Source organism: Mus caroli, chromosome 7 (assembly GCF_900094665.2).
Source record: "Mus caroli chromosome 7, CAROLI_EIJ_v1.1, whole genome shotgun sequence".
Taxonomy (NCBI): domain Eukaryota; kingdom Metazoa; phylum Chordata; class Mammalia; order Rodentia; family Muridae; genus Mus; species Mus caroli.
In genome coordinates, this window is record NC_034576.1 from 27601691 (window position 1) to 27620820 (window position 19130).

At 46.7% G+C, this 19130-nt stretch overlaps 1 protein-coding gene across 1 annotated transcript in view; it reads right to left on the reverse strand.

Moving 5' to 3' along the window:
• The window catches only part of Samd4b (sterile alpha motif domain containing 4B), a 37335-nt gene that overhangs the window by 5019 nt on the left and 13186 nt on the right, over positions 1-19130 (reverse strand). The window contains exons 3-9 of the mRNA XM_021167145.1: positions 9619-10089; positions 3634-3873; positions 3186-3295; positions 2948-3034; positions 2092-2410; positions 1671-1756; positions 1206-1324 (exon numbers count right to left, since the gene is read on the reverse strand). Of these exons, the coding sequence (XP_021022804.1) occupies positions 1206-1324; positions 1671-1756; positions 2092-2410; positions 2948-3034; positions 3186-3295; positions 3634-3873; positions 9619-10089 (1432 nt within the window). The remainder of the gene's footprint in view (positions 1-1205; positions 1325-1670; positions 1757-2091; positions 2411-2947; positions 3035-3185; positions 3296-3633; positions 3874-9618; positions 10090-19130) is intronic.

The window sequence follows — 19130 nt, forward strand, 5'->3', positions numbered from 1 at the left end:
CACGCCCGGCCAAATGTCACTTTTCAATGAAGAAATGTGTTATCTGGTGTGAAGAGAGACCTCAGAGCCCTCCACATACTGGTAAGGAGACAAAGGTACAGGAGTAGGGTCCACTTGACAGACATGTGCTGGGTTTTTGTCACCCCAGCATCCATGTGGTGCTAGAGATAGAAGCCAGGGCCTTATGCATAGTAGACAAGTTCTCTGCACACTTGTATTGTTCATGGCTGGATTAGACTCTCTAGCTGCCTTTCTTTGCTCTCTATTCCAGCAGTCAGGCAACATTCCTTGTATCTCTTCCTCTCCGGACAGAGAGCTGATAGGAAAGTAGACAGTGGGTCTACACGATGGCTCAGCAGGTAAAAGTGCTTGCCATCAAGACTGATGACCTGAGTGTGACCCCTGGAATCCAGATGGTTTAAGGAGAAAGCTGACTTCTAAAAGTTGTCCTCTGACCTTCACATGTGCACCATGGCATGGGTGTACCCACACATAACATAAATAACGCTGCAAGAGAGTATTGTGCTGTGACCCTGCGGGCCCTCCTTCTCACAGCTACAGATCAATGTCATGGTTCTACCTAATACTTACTTCTATGCCCTATGGCATGTAAGCTAGATCATACGGCATAAAGCTACCCACTTTGTTCTCCAGATTTGAAAGCAAAAGTTCCCTCTTCTCTCTCTTCAAAGCTCCACTGTGGCTGCCAATGACCATGATACATCTCCCTTAAGAAGCCTCTCTGGACTGAAGGCTTGTTCTCCCTCTTACATTCTTCTGAAGGATAATGAAATGGCAGTGCCTTTCCACAAATCAAGCTCTCTTTCCATGAATTCCCACCTCCTCATTCTGCAAATTGTAGAAATCTACTTGCCTCTGCCTCTTGAGTTAGGATTAAAGTCCTGTGCCACACCACAATTAGCCTTCTTCTCTTTCCCTCCCTTTCTCTTTTTGGTGTTTTTTGAGACAGGGTTTCTCTGTGTAGCCCTTACTGTTCTCGAACTCAGAGATCCAAGTCCCTCTGCTTCCCAAGTGCTGGGATTAAAGGTGTGTGCCACTACATCTGGCCTTTTTTCTTTTCTAAGTTGTAAACTCTGTACTGATGATGTGGGTAAGTACAGCAGGGGGCCCGTTTCAGAACACAGCAATCATCCTTTTAGGCATCCATATGCCAACTCCATCTGCCTAGGGAGGTGCCCACCTACCCCTTCTGCTGCCGGTAGCTCTGCATGTCCAGTGCAGCTTTTCGAGGGAATGTCCGGAGGAGTTTCAGCACTTGCTGCTTCCAGGACAGCAGCCGCTTCTTCTGTGTCTCTGTGAAAGCCTGGAAAGGGGGAAGAGGAGGATGCTGGACACAGAGGACCACGCTTATAGGTTAGCTGGGAGAGACAGGTACATAGTGGTAACTGAGTGTAGTCGTCTCTCCCTGTGATCAAGAAGAACAAGATGCAAGAAACCCTGACTCTGCAGGGGTGTTTTTTGAGTTGACTTGGGAAACTTGGACAAATATTGGAACCAAGAGCAGGGATGAGCAGGTAGAAGGTGGCCACTCCCCACAGGTGTGTACAAAAGCTAAGCATCTGAAGTCAGCGCTGGGAAGGATGGGATGCCCCGGTGCACCGTTGAGCTCTGAGGGGGCTCCCTCTTGGGAGCCCTAGCAAAGGTCCTACCTCATGAGTCAGGCACTTTTCGATGAGCTGGAGGTAACTGGTGATGTTCTCCTCGTCTGGTCGGGACACCAGCAGCTGGGTGCATACTGAGGAACATGGAAAAGCACAGAGCTTAGTCCTAACATACCCTCTGCCGTATTGCAGCCTTCCCAATACCAGCTGGTGGGTAGAGGAACAAGAAACATGGGCTAGATGAGTCCCAGCCCTTTGCTTAGAGGGCAATGGCTAATATCATCACCCAGACAGGCCTGCTAGAGACCTACTCATACTACATCTCACCTACTCACGAGGTCTTTAATAAGGTCTTTAATAGGGTCTTTAATAAGAAGCAATGCTCCCCTTCTCTAACTTGGACTTGATCCCTGGTGCCTGGTTCACCTGGTATTCTGCCTCAGGATTCTGGGCTAGACACTACTCTCACCTTTGCCCATCACCCGTGTAAACTGGCTGGGGATGTCTCCGTCGGCGACGGGAGCTGGGGCTGGCTCACTGCTATCAGAGGGGGCTGGAGCTGGTGGAGGAGGATAGTTCTCTGCAGCTGGAGGGTCCTTGGCCTCAGTGCCCTTGTCTGATCCAGGGTGGGTGAGGGGAGGCTCAGCACCTGGCAGCAGCGGCTCCCCCCGACCCTCATCCTTGGCAGTAGGGATGGCCTGAAGGACACTGTAGGCCTTGATAGGAGTGATGATGATCTGCTGCAGTTCCTGCAGAGCATTCCGCAGATTGCCACCTTCCAGCACATCCTACAGGGAGGACACAGCTGGGTCAGGCACAAACCCCAAGGTGACAATGAGACTCTGAGGTGCCTATGCAAGGCTCTAGCACAGAGGCCAGCAGAGGGCAGCTGGGCTCATCAGCCAGTTAGACTCCTTTTCCCTCCAAAGAAGCAGCAGACTACCAGACTAAGACAGTTAAGGAGAAGGAAAAACCAGAAGAAGGAAGCAAGGAAAAGACAGAAGGAAGATAAATGGAAGCAGATTCAGGATTGAGTGGAGAAGAAAGTCAATGAAAAGAGCCCTTTCACATCTGCAACTCATCCACGAACTCAGGTCTACTGATAAAGGATGGAGACATTCTGGAGTCACAAACCAGGACAGGGAGGGAAGACAGGGAGAGCATGGGAGGGAGCCTCTCAGGCAGCAGCAAGTAGCCCTTTGAATACAACTTGCTCAGGGTCTCTAGAATCCAGCTGCCCATGGCTGGGGCCAGCAGAGGTCAGATTGCAGCTCCCAACAAGAGGGATCCAAAGCCTTCTACTTGCCTAAACCACAGGGCCTCACCTTCTCTAGGGACTTGAGGACGCTCTGTCTCTCACGCAGCTTTTGGATGCTCAGGGCTATCTTGTGCCGGGCACCTTTGGTGACATTCTGTGATGAGGACAGGAGGAGACAGGAAGCAGAAAATAGGTAAGGAACATAGGGGTAGCCCAACAGAGCGCAGAAATAGAAGAGGCTTGATGAGAGGAACAACAGCCAACTGTGCTGGCCCACCACCTCCCCAGTGCTCTCTCAGATTCACCTGCGACTCTAGGTGCTGCTCAGTGAGGGTCATCATCTCTTCATAGCTCATCTGTGAGAACAGAGCAGCATACTTGTGCAAGCGGAGGCTCTTGAGCCATGAGGGCACATCTGTGGAAAAGGAGGGAGGATAGGTCAAGAAATGGATGCTGGTGATCAAAGGGAGGTTGCAGGCAGAAGTCGGGCATAAGCCAGCAGTAGCTGGAGTCAGAAGCTGCCATTTTAGATACCCTTCCCTAACAGGATACCTGATAGATCTACTGAGCTGCCAGGATGGGACCCATGATTTAGCTCATCTATCAATTATCTGAGCTCTGGCTGGCTGGGAGGGTTATCTATTATTTTCAAACCTGTGTCCTCCCTGAGGTGGCAGCTACAGGCAATTTTCTGTCCTTCTGTCCTAGCCCAAGCCCCGGAGCAGGGTTTCTAGCATTGTCCCCTGGATGCACCTTTCATCCCGCTGCCATCCTCTTGGAAAGTGTTCCGGCTGGAGCCCTGCTCCTCCGTCTGCTCACTGCCAGAGGAGGCCACACTGCTCTGTGGCGAGAGGGGTGCGTGGTCGGGCGTGGTGAAAGCAGCCCGGGCCCCAAGCTCCTCTGGACTCGGCCACTCACCAGGGGCCTGTGGGCTCGTAGGGATGAGTGACATGGAGCGCTTCAGTGGGCTAGGGTGGATTTGGCAGGGGAGACCTGGCCAGAGAAGGAAAAGCAAGAGGTCAGAATGGGGTATCTGAGCATAAAAAAAGACCGTGGCCTGATCAATCTTATAATCCTCGAAGGGGAAAGAGCCAAGGGACTGGACTTCAAGGGGAGCTGTCTACAGATACTGTTCAGCCTCCTGCCTGAACACGCACCTTCCCAGCATGATGTCCGGGGCCTATGAGCGTACCCCAGCCTTTTACTCACACTCATCCAAGCCCAGCAGCTGTGGCTGGGATTAGTTTCACGCCTAACTAGGATCTTTCTCTCATTCTTGCTGCTTATAGCCCCTTGCCTTACAGCAGCCATGCTGGCTGTTTTTAGAGGTAGGGTTTTTTGAGACTGGTTCTCATTTTGTAGCCAGGTTGATCTCAAACCCAGTGATCTTCTTGTGTGCTGTAATTACAGGCATGTGCCACCATACTCAACTAGACAACAACTTTCAAATGTGGAAATTCGGCCTGTTTTTAGATCCTCGCGGCTCCTTCAAAATCCAAACTCTTCCACACACCTGAAAGCCCTAGCCCTGGCTAACACTGATCTCTCATCTCCTACAGGCCAGTCCTTGGCTCAAGACCATCTCATTCTCATCTGACTGAAACCACCCCACTCCTCTTTTGAGAAAGGGCCTCTCAAAATATTCTTGTGCTTCTGTCTTTTAAGTGCTGGGATTAAAGACACAAGCAACCACCCTGGCTCTCTGAACACCAAATGCTTGCTCCTGGTTCACACCAAAGGACTTTGGCACCTGCTCTGTTGTGGCTGATGTTGGTCATAGATGCTGCAGTAGAGAGAGAAGCTCTCCAAGATGCTCAGCCTTCTTGGAAAAAAGACCGACACCCTGACTAGTTTACTCCAGCTATTTCTGCTCAATCATTACACACAACTAACTGTGGCTGGGAAAGGTTCCAACCACCAGCTAGTTACCTTGCCCTCACTGCCCGAGAGCAGACAAACCACACAAATCTTTGATTACGGCTATCCATAGTCAAAAGTAAGAATTCCGGATTTGCCAGGAGTGTAGCACCAAGGTTTGTGCAGCTGCAAGCTCTCATGTAGCACCAAGTGCAGACTTTTCAGGGAGACATCTCTTCAAGGTTCAAACAGTCTCAAAACAATTTCTCAGCCTCTACTCATTCACCCAAACACAGTAAAGGCTTTGCTGAAACATTCCAATCAAAGCCAGACACAAAGGCTTCACTTTACGAATCACTGCACTATATTTATTTGCTTTCTTTTAAAACTATTTATTTTATGTATATTTTATTTTATTTTATGAAGACACTGTAGCTGTCTTCAGACACACCAGAAGAGAGCATCGGATCCCATTACAGATGGTTGTGAGCCACCACGTGGTTGCTGGAAATTGAACTCAGGACCTCTGGAAGAGCAGTCAGTGCTCTTAACTGCTGAGCCATCTGTCCAGACCCCTACACTATATTTCTTTACTTTCTTCCTATCCCCTTTTCTATGTTACTGAAGACAGAAAGAACCCAGGATTTCCTGTATACTAGACAAACTCTACCATTGAACCCAGCCCCACATTCTCAACTCAGCAATCTTAGCAGCTGGCAGTTACCTCCTAAGGCCTACATTAAGTCTTCTATCCTGTCAATGCACTCTAATACTCCATTCCAATTACTCTCCTATCTTTCTATTAACACCAATCACAAGCCAGATTCTCTTGCTTATTTAACCAAACCCCTTTGATGTGCTGTAAAGCAGAGACCTACATACTGCATTATCATATCCTCAACAACCACAGGGGGATGGCCCAGGAAGCTGCTTCCTTAGCACTTACAAATAAGCCAACCAAGTGTCCCTTGTTACTTTCAGGGGACGAGGGAGCTTAAGATAGGGTGTTGCTATTGTGGCCTGGCACTTACTACACAGTCCAGGTTGACCTCAAATTCATGATCTCCTGCTTCAATCAGTCTTTCAAGTGTTGGGATAGGTATGCACCATCACTCTTAGCTAATGAACTGCTCTTTATAAACACGTCTGTGACTAGACCTCACGTCTCTATTTTCCCTGGACTGAATCCAAACTGACCCCTAAGAGGCCTGTAACTCAGGATGAAGGTTACCTTTCCCCATTTCACAGTACACTCCATTTCTGAGATAAGCAAAGGGCTCCAAGTTGGTGCTCTAGGCAAGACAGCAAACACCCAGACGCTGCCACTGCCTTTTCCCTGACCTATCACTGCTGCAGTATTCCTTTCAGCTTCTGCCTCTGGGTCTTGCTCAAGCACCTCCTTTTGGCCCCTGAAAGCTAGGCACTTGTTCCTCTCTGTGCTGGCCAGTCTCTTGTACTGGTCTGTGGGTTTATGAAGAACAGCAACAGGGCCTAATCTAATCACTTCTGCACCTCAGGCTCAGGGCAGTATATATCACACAGAAGCCTTCCAACTGAGTTCCGTAAAGAACAAATGAGTGCTAACAGGGCCTGTGAGCCCAGCACAGGGAATCCAGAAGTTCCTGTGGCAGCCTAGAGAGAAAAAGAGAAAGCCAAAAAGCCTGGTTAGGTGAGGACAAGGCCCAGGAAGCTGAATTCCTTTGCCCCAGTTCCCACAGAGAGGAGAGAAGAGCCAGAGAAAGAGTACAGGCCTTGTTCTGATGGTGAGGCTGAGGTCCCTGTCAGTGCCCAGTGACATCCTACCCAGGAGGCTACCCCGACACAAGCCCCAAAGCACCTTCCATTACTATCTGTGACAATATTGATGCTCCTAGTCAGAAAGTTCTTCAAGAGAGAGAGGATACTGACTGGCCCAGTGCACACAGCCAGTGTCAGGCTCTGCTATTACCCAAGAGCCCGTTGAGTCCTCTACTCAAGGCTCCTTCCAACTTTCTAGACACTGTGGACTCTGGCTTCTGCCCCATTTGGGGCCTCTTGGAAGAAAACAGCACTCTGGGCCCCAAGGCTGGAAAACCATCAATACAGTCTTTGTGCCTATCTTGGTGTGCTTGGCCACCTCTGTTCTCCCTTCTTAGCCAAGGAGTGGGCTGGTGAGGCTGAGAGGGCAGGAAATTACCCCAGCTAGAATGACCATGCAGTTCCTAAGGAACCCTGCTTGGCCTGTGCTGGGGTGGAGGCTGGCCACTGCCTGAGGATTATAAAAACAGGAATGTCGGCTGCAGATCCATGGCCTTGTACTCTCCAAGAAATCCTGCTCTGTCCTTGGCAGTACACCAAACTCACCCTGCCTGCCCTCCCAGGCTAATCTTTCTTCCTACTCAAAAATATTTTAATTGTTTCCTGCTTCCTGCAACTGTCTGATATCCAAATGTTTCATTTTATCCTTCAAAGCCCTAAATTGTGCCCCTAAGTTGTGAGTTCAAATCCTAATTCTACTACCTCTAAAATCAGTGCTTTTGGATAGGAGCCTGTCTCTTTGCCCATATGCAGTCCTCACTGGTTGCATGGTAGCCTAGCATGCACTAATATGATCACTTGCACAATCTATAGACCTGTTTGCTACCCACTGACCCTCTACTGGACACCACCATGCCTTTCAATCATGCTGTGCCCTCTACATGGCATGGTCCTTTCTTTTCTCTTTTGCTTCAGAACCCTATCCAACACTGAAAGCTTTGGTTCTTCAAAGCTACTGGAGTGCCAGGGTTACAGCTCAGCGGTACAGCCTTGTCTAATATGGCCACGATTCTGAGTTCTACCCCCAAGTGTTGCCAAAAGGGAAAGCAAAAACAAAAGAGTTCTGAGCCAGGGAGCACAGAGGCATGGGGTAGTCACTGCCTGGTCATTTTTAGGCAGAGGCAGTGCAGTATACGTGTTCAAGCTCTGAGATCCAGAGCCATATTGCCTGGATTGAATTCTGACATCATGTTGGGCAGATGACTTCTAAGACTACGCCAAGTTTTCGAGTTTACAGCTCTGAAGTCCTCAGACTAGCTCCGAGCAAAGTGCTCAATATTTCCCAGTCATAACCACCATTATTAATATAGCTTCCAAAGCCAGTATAGAAGTATGGTATTCCAAAACCAGAAAACAAATCCAAAGTAATTAGGGTTGCTAGAGTTCTCTGGAAATGCCCTATCTTCCCTGGCCTACTTTAACCACAGCCTGCTCAAAGGGGCTGACGACCTGAGGCTAAATTTTGAGCATTCACCTTCAATCAGGTCATGCTATTCACTGTGTCTTACACTGCTCATCTCAGCTAACATTTCAAAAAGGCACCTCAATACCAGCTCCTATTTCACCCAACCTCTGGACTTAGCTGGTCAGGGCAGCACTAGTCAGAGGTGACTCTGGCCCAGACTGCTCAGGGCCAGAACTTTGCCAGTTCCACTATTTATTCTATGTGAGATCTCAACTACGTGGTTTCAGTTCTTTGAGTTCTAAGTCCTCATCTGTGAAATGGGCCTAATGGTCTAGGAGGCTTAACTGAGACTATATCTGTAATAGTGCTGCTGAAAGCACTTGGCACTAATGCTGAGATATAACAGCTGATGCTCTGCAGTATCAAATTTACAGATATATTTCTCATGTTGGAACCTAAGACCAGAGACAAAAATCCTGAGTGAGCTAAAGAGAACTCAGGTATGATATCCATCCCTGTCACGGGTCCTCAGCAGCCAGTCAGGTATCATAAATGTTGACAGGAAGTGTGGACAGATACTTCAGTGGTTAAGAGACTTTGTTGCTCTTGCAGAAAATTAGGGTTCAGTTCCCAGAACCCACATGGTAGTTCACAACCATCTGACAACCCCCCCCCCCCCCCAAAAATCAGGGTTTCTCTGTGAAGCCCTGGCTGTCCTGGAACCTATTCTGTAGACCAGGCTGACCTCAAATGCAGAGATCTGGTTGCTTACTTCCCAAGAGATGCTTCTACCACCACACCTGGCCTATCTGCTACTATTGTTCCAGGGGATTCAACACCCTCTTCTGGCCCCTGTGGGCAATACATGCAAGTGTACAGATAAGCTTGCAAAATATCCAACCACACTTTTAAAAAAATGTTAAGAGGGTTATGGAGCCTCATGTACAGGCGTGGCAACTAAGCTTTCCTTCAGGCTGCCACTAGGAGTATTATAGGTTGTGAAGCTTCAGATACCTGGACTTTTCAAGAGAAACTAGAAATTCAGTTTTTAAAACTTTATATACTAAATTTATTTAGGAACAAATCAAGAGCAAAAGAGATGGCTCAGTGGTTAAGAGCACTGGCTATGCTGAAATCAGAGGACCTGGGTTTAATTTCTGCAGCCAAATAGCAGCTCACAACTGTCCATATCATTAACTCCAGCTCCACGTGATCTGATACCCTCCCTCATCTGGCCTCCAAGTACAACAATCAAACAAATGATAAACTGACATACCTAGAAGAAAAACATCCATATACATAAAATAAAAATTAAAAAGGAAGCTGGGCGTGGTGGTGCACAGCTTTAATCCCAGCACTCAGGAGGCTGAGGCAGGTGGATCTCTGAGTTTGAGGTAAGCCCAATCTAGAGAGTGAATTCCAGGATAGCCAGGGCTATGCAGAGAAACCCTGTCTTGAAAAAATTAAACAAACAAACAAACAAATTCACTCAAATATGAGTTCCTAAGACACAACTACAGGTCAGATTTAGCTCTAAGAAGGTCAGTTCACAATCTCTGCACTGCCTCGCACATAAAGTTGAGGCCAAGAGGTGTGATGGGACTTGCCAAGCACAGAGCAAGAGAAGACAGCCCAGTTTATTTTCAAATAGATATGGCACCTAGGAAGATGTCTCCCACCTGTGTTTGCATTGCTCCCAATACTGTTGATGGCCGGCGGCACAGAGCTGGATGGGTGGAAGGGTACGTGTCCGTTTTCCCGGGGTGGCTTGTCCTGCCAGCCTGGCCCTGCCTCTCCAGGGGCCAGCTCTGCAGGTCCACCCCATTCATCTGAGCCCTGGCGTGAATGGTAGGAGGGCTCTGGCCGGGTGCGGAAACCACTAGCTAGCCGCTCTTCCAGGTGGCTCAGCCAGAGGGCTAGCGCATTGCGGTCCTCCAGTGTAGTGGCTGGGTGGATGAGGGCATAGGAGAGGAGTTGGCGGCTCTCCTCAATGAAGGCATTGCTCTCGATGGAGTAGGCCAGCACTTTCTGCAGCAGTCTCATGTACTCAGACTTGGCCTCCGTGTTGCCTGGCTGGAGCAGGGGCAGATGGGACAGCAGGAGGGACACCACCTTCTCTTTGGACTCCTGTTGCCACTGGCTGACGATGGCTACAGTGGGAATAAGAGAAAACATCAGGAGTGTGAGTGGACACTATCAAAACCCCAAAGCCCATGGTCTCTCCTTTGTCTCTAGCCTCTACCTTTCCCATTTATTACCCTTGACCATGTCCCTCACAGAGCTGAGACCAAGCACATGTTCCCACTTCTTTTATTTTTTTTCGAGACAGGGTTTCTCTGTATAGACCTGGCTGTCCTGGAACTCACTCTGTAGACCAGGCTGGCCTTGAACTCATCAGAAATCTACCTGCCACTGCCTCCCAAGTGCTGGAATTAAAGGCGTGCGCCACCATGCCCAGCTACATGTTCCCACTTCTAAAGTCATTCTTGCTAGTTCTATCACCCCTGTCCTCAAACACCTGTAGTGACCTCCAGTCCAGGCAGTCATGTGGAAGTCCTCTTACAACATGAAGGCCCATTTCTTTGCTGTATCTACCTGTCTATCACCACCATCAATACAGCCTCTTGTTTAAATGGAGAAGGTCCTGGAATGCAAGTTTGTTCTCTGGCATAAGATATAGAGTCATCACCAGCTAGACCTTAGGTAAGTCACTTTAGATCTCATTGAACACTGATTTCTTTGTTTGCTTTTGGAGGCAGATTCCTGCTACGTAGCATAGGGTAGTCTTAAACCTTCTCCCAAAATACTCTCTACCTGTAAAACTTGAGAGGAAATTATAGTACCTGATTCACAGTGCTGGCTTGAGACTAATGAGCCAATAAGAAAAGTCAAGTGGGGCTGGTGAGATGGCCCATTGGGTAAGAAAGGCACTTGTTCCTGAGTCTAACAAGCTGAATCTGATTTCTGGGAGGTGTACAAAAACCAGCTCCCTATAAATTGTCTTCTGACCTCTATATTGCTATGGCTTTCAACCATGAATGAATGAGTAAAAATGAGTGAATGAATGAATGAGGAAAAGCTAAAAATAATGAATTATGGCCTAGAATCAAAAATGCTATAAATGGTTGCTGCAATTTTTAAAACTGGTTTCTCTGCCTCCAAGCGACCTCCTCTAATCTGTCCTGTCCATATAGGTGGCTTTATCTTTCCAAACCACTTAAGTTTCTGACCAGAGGTTTACTATGGCAGCCTGAAACCAGACTCAAATTCAAGAACTCACAGCACACAGCAACTTCATTTTATGCCACTTCTCCCAACACCCGTATCATCAGATACTGATTCAGCACGAATGGACCATCCCATCTTCCTTGGGGCTCAACTACATTGTATTCATTCACGTTCCCACAGTGAGACTGATTCAAGGGTTCGCTGTAATCACTTTTTTTAAAATAAAGATTTATTTATTTATTTATTATATATAAGTACAATGTAGCTGTCTTCAGATGTACCAGAAGAAGGCATCAGATCTCATTACAGGTGATTGTGAACCACCATGTGGTTGCTGGGATTTGAACTCAGGACCTTTGGAAGAGCAGTCAGTGCTCTTAACTTCTGAGCCATCTCTTCAGCCCCTGTAATCACTTTTTCCTAGCCAAATAATAAATATTAATTCTGTCTTTCTCTCCACTCCTAGAACTGTGGACTGAACCTGAGGCCTAGAATGTGTTGTTCAAGAAACAGTCTACCACTGAGTTATATATACTCTAAGCCTTCTTTTTACTTTGTACTTTAAGATAGGGCTTCACTAAAAGTGGCCCAGGCTAGCCTTGAACTCATTCTGTAGTCCAGAGAGGCAATGATGTGGTGGTCGTCTTGCCTCAGTATGCTAACTAGCTGCTATTTCAAGCCTTAACCAACAGGCCAATTATGGTTGTGTATGTCCATGTGTGTCCATGTCTGTGTCTCATGGAGGTCACAACCTGTAAGAGTAATATTCTCCTCAAACTATATCGGTCCCAAAAATCCAACTTAAGATGTCAGGCTCACCTGCAAGGGCCTTTACCAAATGAGTCATCTGCCAGTCCAGTTTGGTTATTTTAACATGACACACAAAACCAATATGGAATACTTGATACATCTGAGTATCATCTCCTCTATATGGTTCCAATTTTAGCAGACGTGCTCTTACAAGAGCAGTAAGTTCCAAATTGTTTTTTTTTTTTTTTCTTTTCTGAGACAGGGTCTCACTAGGTAGCTCAGTGTGGCCACAGACTCTGAATCCCTCTCCTCAGCTCCCTAAATGCCGTGCCCTCCTGTATTAAGCCTCAGCTCTGCTCCATCAAGGAAACTCAGAATCCTTCCTACAGTGTAGCTGTTAGGAACTAAGTGAGGTTCAGTTTAAGGTCAGTCCTCTGGAAATAGTTTTTACTTTTTGATATTAGTAGTGTGGTCAGTGTATTTTTTTATGGTTTCTTCCTTTTCAGCAATATACATAGAGTCTAAAGGTACAGGCCAACCAGCCAGCCTAGGAAACAGAATGGGATTAGACCTCAGAAATCTAGATACAGGGCAGTGGTGGCGCATGCCTTTAATCCCAGCACTTGGGAGGCAGAGGCAGGCGGATTTCTGAGTTCGAGGCCAGCCTGGTCTTCAGAGTGAGTTCCACAACAGCCTGGAACAGTAGTTCCAGGGCTACACAGAGAAACCCTGTCTCAAAAAAACAAAACAAAACAAAACAAAACAAAACAAAAAAACCCAATAACAAAAAACAACACTAAAGAAATCTAGATACAGCCAGGCAAGATGGTTCAAGCCTATCATCAAATTCAAGGTCTGCAGGAGATACAGGGTAAGTTCAAGAGCAGCCTTAGCAAAAGCATATCTCAAAAGAAAAGAGAGGGAGGGAGAAGAAGGATGAGAAGAGAGAGCATGCACTGGGGATCCAGCTCAGTGGTAAAGAGCACACATCTAACGTGTGTGTATGAGGCCTCACGTTCAAAATAAGAGAAAAAAGAAAACATCATGTGCCTATAGCCACAATGTAGAATGGATACACAGATACTTGCAAATTACTCCTCTGTACCTTTTGTCTTAATTCTGTAGCCTGGAATTCATATTAGTTTCTAATTCTACTTAAATCTGTAGCTCTTGGAGTGAATCACACAACTCAGAACTCCTGGGGCCTGGCCTGCAAGTCTCTGTTCTCTGTTTTCTTGGACAGCCCCTGTTAAAGTGCCAGGAAATTCATCCATTCAAAGCCACTTTATGATCACAGCACCAGCCCAAGAGTAACAGAACTAGCAGTACTGCAAGCACTCCTCACAAGGCCAACAATGATGGTTGACACTGAGTGCATACTAAGTATGTGCTGTCCACCCTTAACCATTTTATTATTTCTACACACAAGTAAGACCAGGGAAGGTGAAGTGACAGGACTGCAAGTGACAAACATGAGATCTAAGTTGCATGTCCTGGAAGAAACTTTCTCCATTTTATTTTAGGTGTCTTTCTGCATGTGTGTTGATATTTCATGTGCATGCAGTGCCTGTGGAGGCCAGAAGAGGGTGTCAGATCCCCAGGTACTGGAGTTAGACAATTGTGAGCCAACATGTGGGTACTGGGAATGGGCCTGAGCCTCTGGAAAAGCAGTCAGTGGTGACTGAGTCGTTCCTCCAGCCTTCACTGTAACTTTCCATCTTCCAGTGCCAATGCTTTCAGTCTTGACTCCTCTCACATTATACCTGCCACTCAAAGCCAGGAAACTGCCTCTCCCATCTATCTTTATCTGAACCAGCTCTTAGGGTCCACAAAGCTTTCTCCAACCATCACAATATTTAAAATTTAAAATAAAATAAAATTCTGAAGTGGGACAAGTTCTTCCTTAAGTCAGGAAGCCCTTTCTATCCTATCCTTCTACCTCCAACTGGCATGGAGTCACATAACGCTTTGATATCTTTCTTTTTTGGACTTAATGGAACCTTTCATTCTTTTTTTTTAGATTTTACTTTGTTTTTTTTAGATTTATTTATTTATTATATGTAACTACACTGTAGCTGTCTTCAGACACACCAGAAGAGGGTGTCAGATCTCATTACGGATGGTTGTGAGCCACCATGTGGTTGCTGGGATTTGAACCCTGGACCTCCGGAAGAGCAGTCGGGTGCTCTTACCCACTGAGCCAACTCACCAGTCCCGCAACCTTTCATTCTTGATGAGAAATACAGCAAGTAATATTAAGGACAAAGTCAAAGGCCTTGTATTCCAGCTGTCTATACAAGAAGCACAGGGTTGCTGAAATGTGGGTTGCTCAGATTTAGGTAAGGGTATCTGTGAAGGATTAACACTCTGCTTGTAGTTAATGTGCAAGATGTGGCTCAGTGATGGGTGTTTTCCTCCTTGCTCCTGCATCCCTACCCAGACTTCTCAATTGCTGTTGTTTAGGCATTACAGTGTAGCCAGAGGCATCTAAGACACAGAGAAGCCTTGTCTAAACCTTCCCCCACCCCCAGAGTACTGCCAGGACCCCAGGGCTATGGGATGCAGCTTCTCCTCTGGTACTGCCAGGGGACGTGACAGAATAGCCTCAAGGGTTGGGCTCAAAGAAGGACCTTGTTCTATTGCCCAGAAAGGAGAGAGTAATTCTGAACCAATGAAGGCTGACCCTGAGGAAATGTGTGCTCATGTGTCTGAGTGGTGGTGGTAGGAAGGGCGAGCCTCCCAGGACTGGGAAGCATCAATGAGCATTGGAATGAGTCCAAGGAATGTGCACAGCCTCGGGCCTCTTGGGGTGAGCCCAGCTGGGGATGCAGATGACGGGTGGGGATGGAACTTCTAGTTTCCTGCCGAGATCAGAAAACTCTGGCACGGAGTTAAGGCAAGCAGGGGCCCAATGAATACCTGGACGACTGACCCAGATGGTCTGTTGGTAGGTAGTGGTGTCTACGTGTGTAATGTGCCCTCTTTGGGATTCCAAACATTCAGTTATCCTGCCTTAAGTTCTAGCAGAGTATATTCTGCAAGTTCAAAAGGAAAAACCTGCCTGGGTTTAATAAACAAACAAGCAAGCAAATAAATACATTAATAAATTAATTAATTAATTCTGCCTCTGTCTCCATGACTCAGTATACTGTAACCATGGACCAGTTCTTTAAATTCACTGGATCTTGGTCATTTGTTTATGCAACAATGGTTGTAAAGTTACAGGGTTGTAGAGAACAAGGGTGCAAAGGCCTGGCGTGAGCAAGTGCTCAGCACATGAACATAAACATAAACCTGCACTGTTCCTGGGTGGGATCTCCCTTGAGGCTGTCTCAAGGCTATTAACCCGTGGTTCACTTAGCACACAACAACTGGGACTCCCCCTTAAGATTTCCCACAGGGTTGGGGAAATTTACGCAACTATTTACCAAAACCAGACACATGTCTGCTCTTAAGTTAGAATTAATTTTGTAGTGATAAAATTCTGGAAGTGGGTGGACTGGGTTTGGGGAACTAAGCAATGCAAGAATGCCAGCTGTTGCTCCTGTCAGAGATGCAAATTTGGACTCTGAGGACACAGAGAAGGTAAAGTAGATTGTGTGAGTGCCCTCCTTAGCATGATGGCCATGGGATGGAACTGGACAGGTAACCCAAGTAAAGTAGGTCATGACCCTTGGTCCTGGCAAATCATAGGGAGCCAAATATATCTTTGAGACATAAGAGTAAACCCATTTTTATATGTTTAGCGTTGTAACAATCATGTTGGCCTCTCTGGCACTAATCAGAGGGGCTGGGGCTTGGCTTCAGACATACTCTTCTCTGCCTCACCCAGCTCACACAGACACGCGTTCACATTTTTGTTTGATGAACTATGTCAGTAGAGCCTGAAAGGGAAGGGTGGGGGTATCAGAGGATGAGTTCTGGTGACTCACTCACCATGGCCCCTTCTGACCCCAGTTTTCCCACCCAAATTCAGGGAGCCAGAGAGGGAGAGGCTTAAATCTGCTAGATATGGAGACTGACTCAGAAGACTAGATGTAAGAAGAAATGCAAGAACTGTAGACCAGGGAGAGGATGAGGAAGAAGAGATCTTAGCTGCCTAGACCCAATCTCCAGCTACCAGTCCATGGGAACACCCTTATGATTCAAGACACATTCAGACGCCCAAGACTGCTTTTGGAGCTCCAAACAGCAGAGAACTAGGATAAGTAGGGCTGATGACAACTGGGAACTCTAGGCCTCTCTGTCCTGGTTGATTATTTTTGTCAACCTACCACAATTTAGAATTTTCCTGAGAAGAGGAACTTCAATTGAGGCTTCCAGAAGATTGGCCTATAGGCAACCCTGTGAGACACTTTTCTTGATTAATTATCTGTGAGTGGGCCCAGACCACTATGGGCAGGTGATCCTGAGTGGTATTAAGAAAGCAGGTAGAGAAGGTATGAAGAACCAGTAAGCAGTGTTCCTCTGTGATATGTACTTCAGTTCCTGCCTCCAGGTGCCTGTATGGAGTTCCTGCTTTGATGTCCCTTCAGAATGGACTGTAAGCTTTAGATGAATAAGCCCTTCCTTCCCCAAGTTGCTTTGATCAATGTGCCTGCCACTCTAAGACAGGAGATGGACCTGAAGGACATGAGTCACAGTGCTTGGTCTTTATAAGAATCTGGACCCCTCTCTGAGCCCATCCCTTCAGGATTCTCACTTATTATTGGGTCTGGGGTGGAGGTGGGGGTGTGAAGATTCGGAATCTGGATTTTAAGTTGTTCTGACCCTGAGATTATGATAATACATGAGTGGGAAACACAAAGGAATGAAGAACCATAATGAGCAGAAAGAAAGAAATATCAGGAGAGACAGCTTTTTCCCAAGGGCCATGTACCAGTTCCAAGAGGCAGGAACAAGCAGATTACTGGGCAAGTCTACCTAAAGGTGGAAGTGACAGGAGATAGACTTTAGACTTAAAGTCACATCCATTAGGAAGTATTTAAGGCCCCCACAGACTTTATCCATGAGTACTTTCCTGAAAGTGATGCTTTGCTGTAACCCTGACAGACATCCTTCGTGCTCAATATGGGTTATGCCAAGGCCTCCCTCTCTTCTCTCATTCTGTTTTCCTTTCTCTCTACCCATCAGCTTCATAGAAAATGTCTCAAAACATGACAGAGATGTAAGACCTTGGTTCATATATTCACTATCATGCAATTCCTAAACAGTAGTCCTCCAGTACTGGCTGAGCCCTCCCCAATATGCTGATGTAACTGTTTGGAAAGGGCCTCCACTGTTTTGTATAGCATAATGTTCACAGACAATGTGGTAAGAACAAATACTTTAGAATAACATACCTTCACACTAGGAGCTCCAGAGCTATTTAGAGATTCATCCTAGTGCTGTTTAAAGCGTCTCTACTACAGCTTGGAGGAGCAAAACCAAGTGGACCAACCAGGTGGTAGACAGAGCTAATGGTCAATTACTCCCAAGTCAAAGTTGATTCCCTACCCTCTAGCCCAGCAGTTTCCAACCTTTGGGTCATGGACCCCTTTGGGGATTGTGTATCAGATATCCTGTATATCAGATACTTATTTTATGATTCATAATAGCAAAATTACAGTTCTGAAGCAGCAATGAAATGATTTTATGGCTGGGGGCCACCATAACATGAGGAACTACATTAAAGTGCTGCAGCATTAGGAAGGTTGAGACCCACTGCTCTAGCCTAGTCTGTGACCCAGAGCAAGTCACTCAGCTTCCCCATCCATAAAATAGGCTTCCCTTACAGGTGCTGTGAGCGTTAGACAGCAACAGACTGCGCATGCCTGTAACCTCAGACTTAAAGAGGCATACGTCACTGCATTGCAAGTTTGAGGCCAGCATAGGCTGTAGGCTGAGATCCTGTCTCAAAAAAATGTAAAAATCTAAGGCCAAGTGTGGGAGTGCACACCTTTTATCCCAGCACTCAGGCAGAAGCGGAGGCAGGTGGATCTCTTAAATTTGAAGACAGTCTGGTCTATATGGAGAGTTGTAGGCCAGGCAGGGGTGCAAAAATGGGACCTTGTCTCAAAAAACAAACAACCCAAAACCAATAAAATGACAAAGCTCGGAGAAAATGTGTGCACTCATATTGCACAGATCATTTCATAACACATAAGATCAGGAAAGAAGACCCCACATTTAACCTTCTATAGCAATTGGGTTTTTTTTTTTAGAAGTTTTGAAAACAAATGCAAAAACTGAAAGTGCTCTAATAAGTTAACAGTGAAAGCATGTGGCTGACCTGATAAAACAGATAAGGCTGGTGCTCAGGACATGGTAGTAAGGAATGTGATGAAGCTGTGTAAAACACTGGTTTGTCCCAAGGAAGATCACCCCACCTCTTCAGTGTGGGCAGAGTTATTCACTAAACAGACCTCCATCCTTGGGTTCCAGAGCAGGGGAACCTTTTCTTCGGTGGGGAGGTTGGCAAGAGTGGAAGATGGCTGAACTCTGAGTCTACTGCAGCTAAGCTGTGCTCTACCTGCTTCTTGTCTGCCTTACATCAGGCCTACGTGACTCCTAATGTATGTAACTATCTTCTGTTGTATGCGATGCTTTTGCAGCTTTTACATCCAATTCAGTAAGAAATAAGGGCCTAGATGAGATAACAGAGGCCAAGTAGCTCTGTGGCTCCCCAAATTCCCAATCTTGGACACCCATGCTAGAGCCCTGTCCTGTACAACAGGGACCTAACAGTACTAATCTTGTAAGGTAGCTCTGAGGAGTGCTAAGTATGACTGACACTAGGAACAGCTGACTGTCACTGAGTACCTAGGCATTGTTGCTTCTCAGGCATCATGCGGAGAACTCCACCTGCATGAACTCACTGGCTCCTCAGAAGTACCCTAAACATAGGTACAATTATCATCTTTACTTTAAAGATGAGGAAACTGAGGCATAATTATTGACACTAACAACTGTTACTTCAGTCTAGGCAATGTGACTCAAGAGCCACCAAAGGACCTGACCCAAGTTAAGGGGCATTGACTTCAAGGGCTGAAGTTATGAAAACTGCTCTTATGAAGATAAAGACAGAAAGAACAGAGGTGACTCTTCAAGGAGTCCCTCCGTCCCCTTCTCAGCTAGCTTTTGGTTATTCCCAACTCTCCTGCTTCTCTAACCGCCACCTCCTACCTGTGTCACTGAGATCACCCAGCTAACTGTGTCAAGGCCCAGAAGCCCC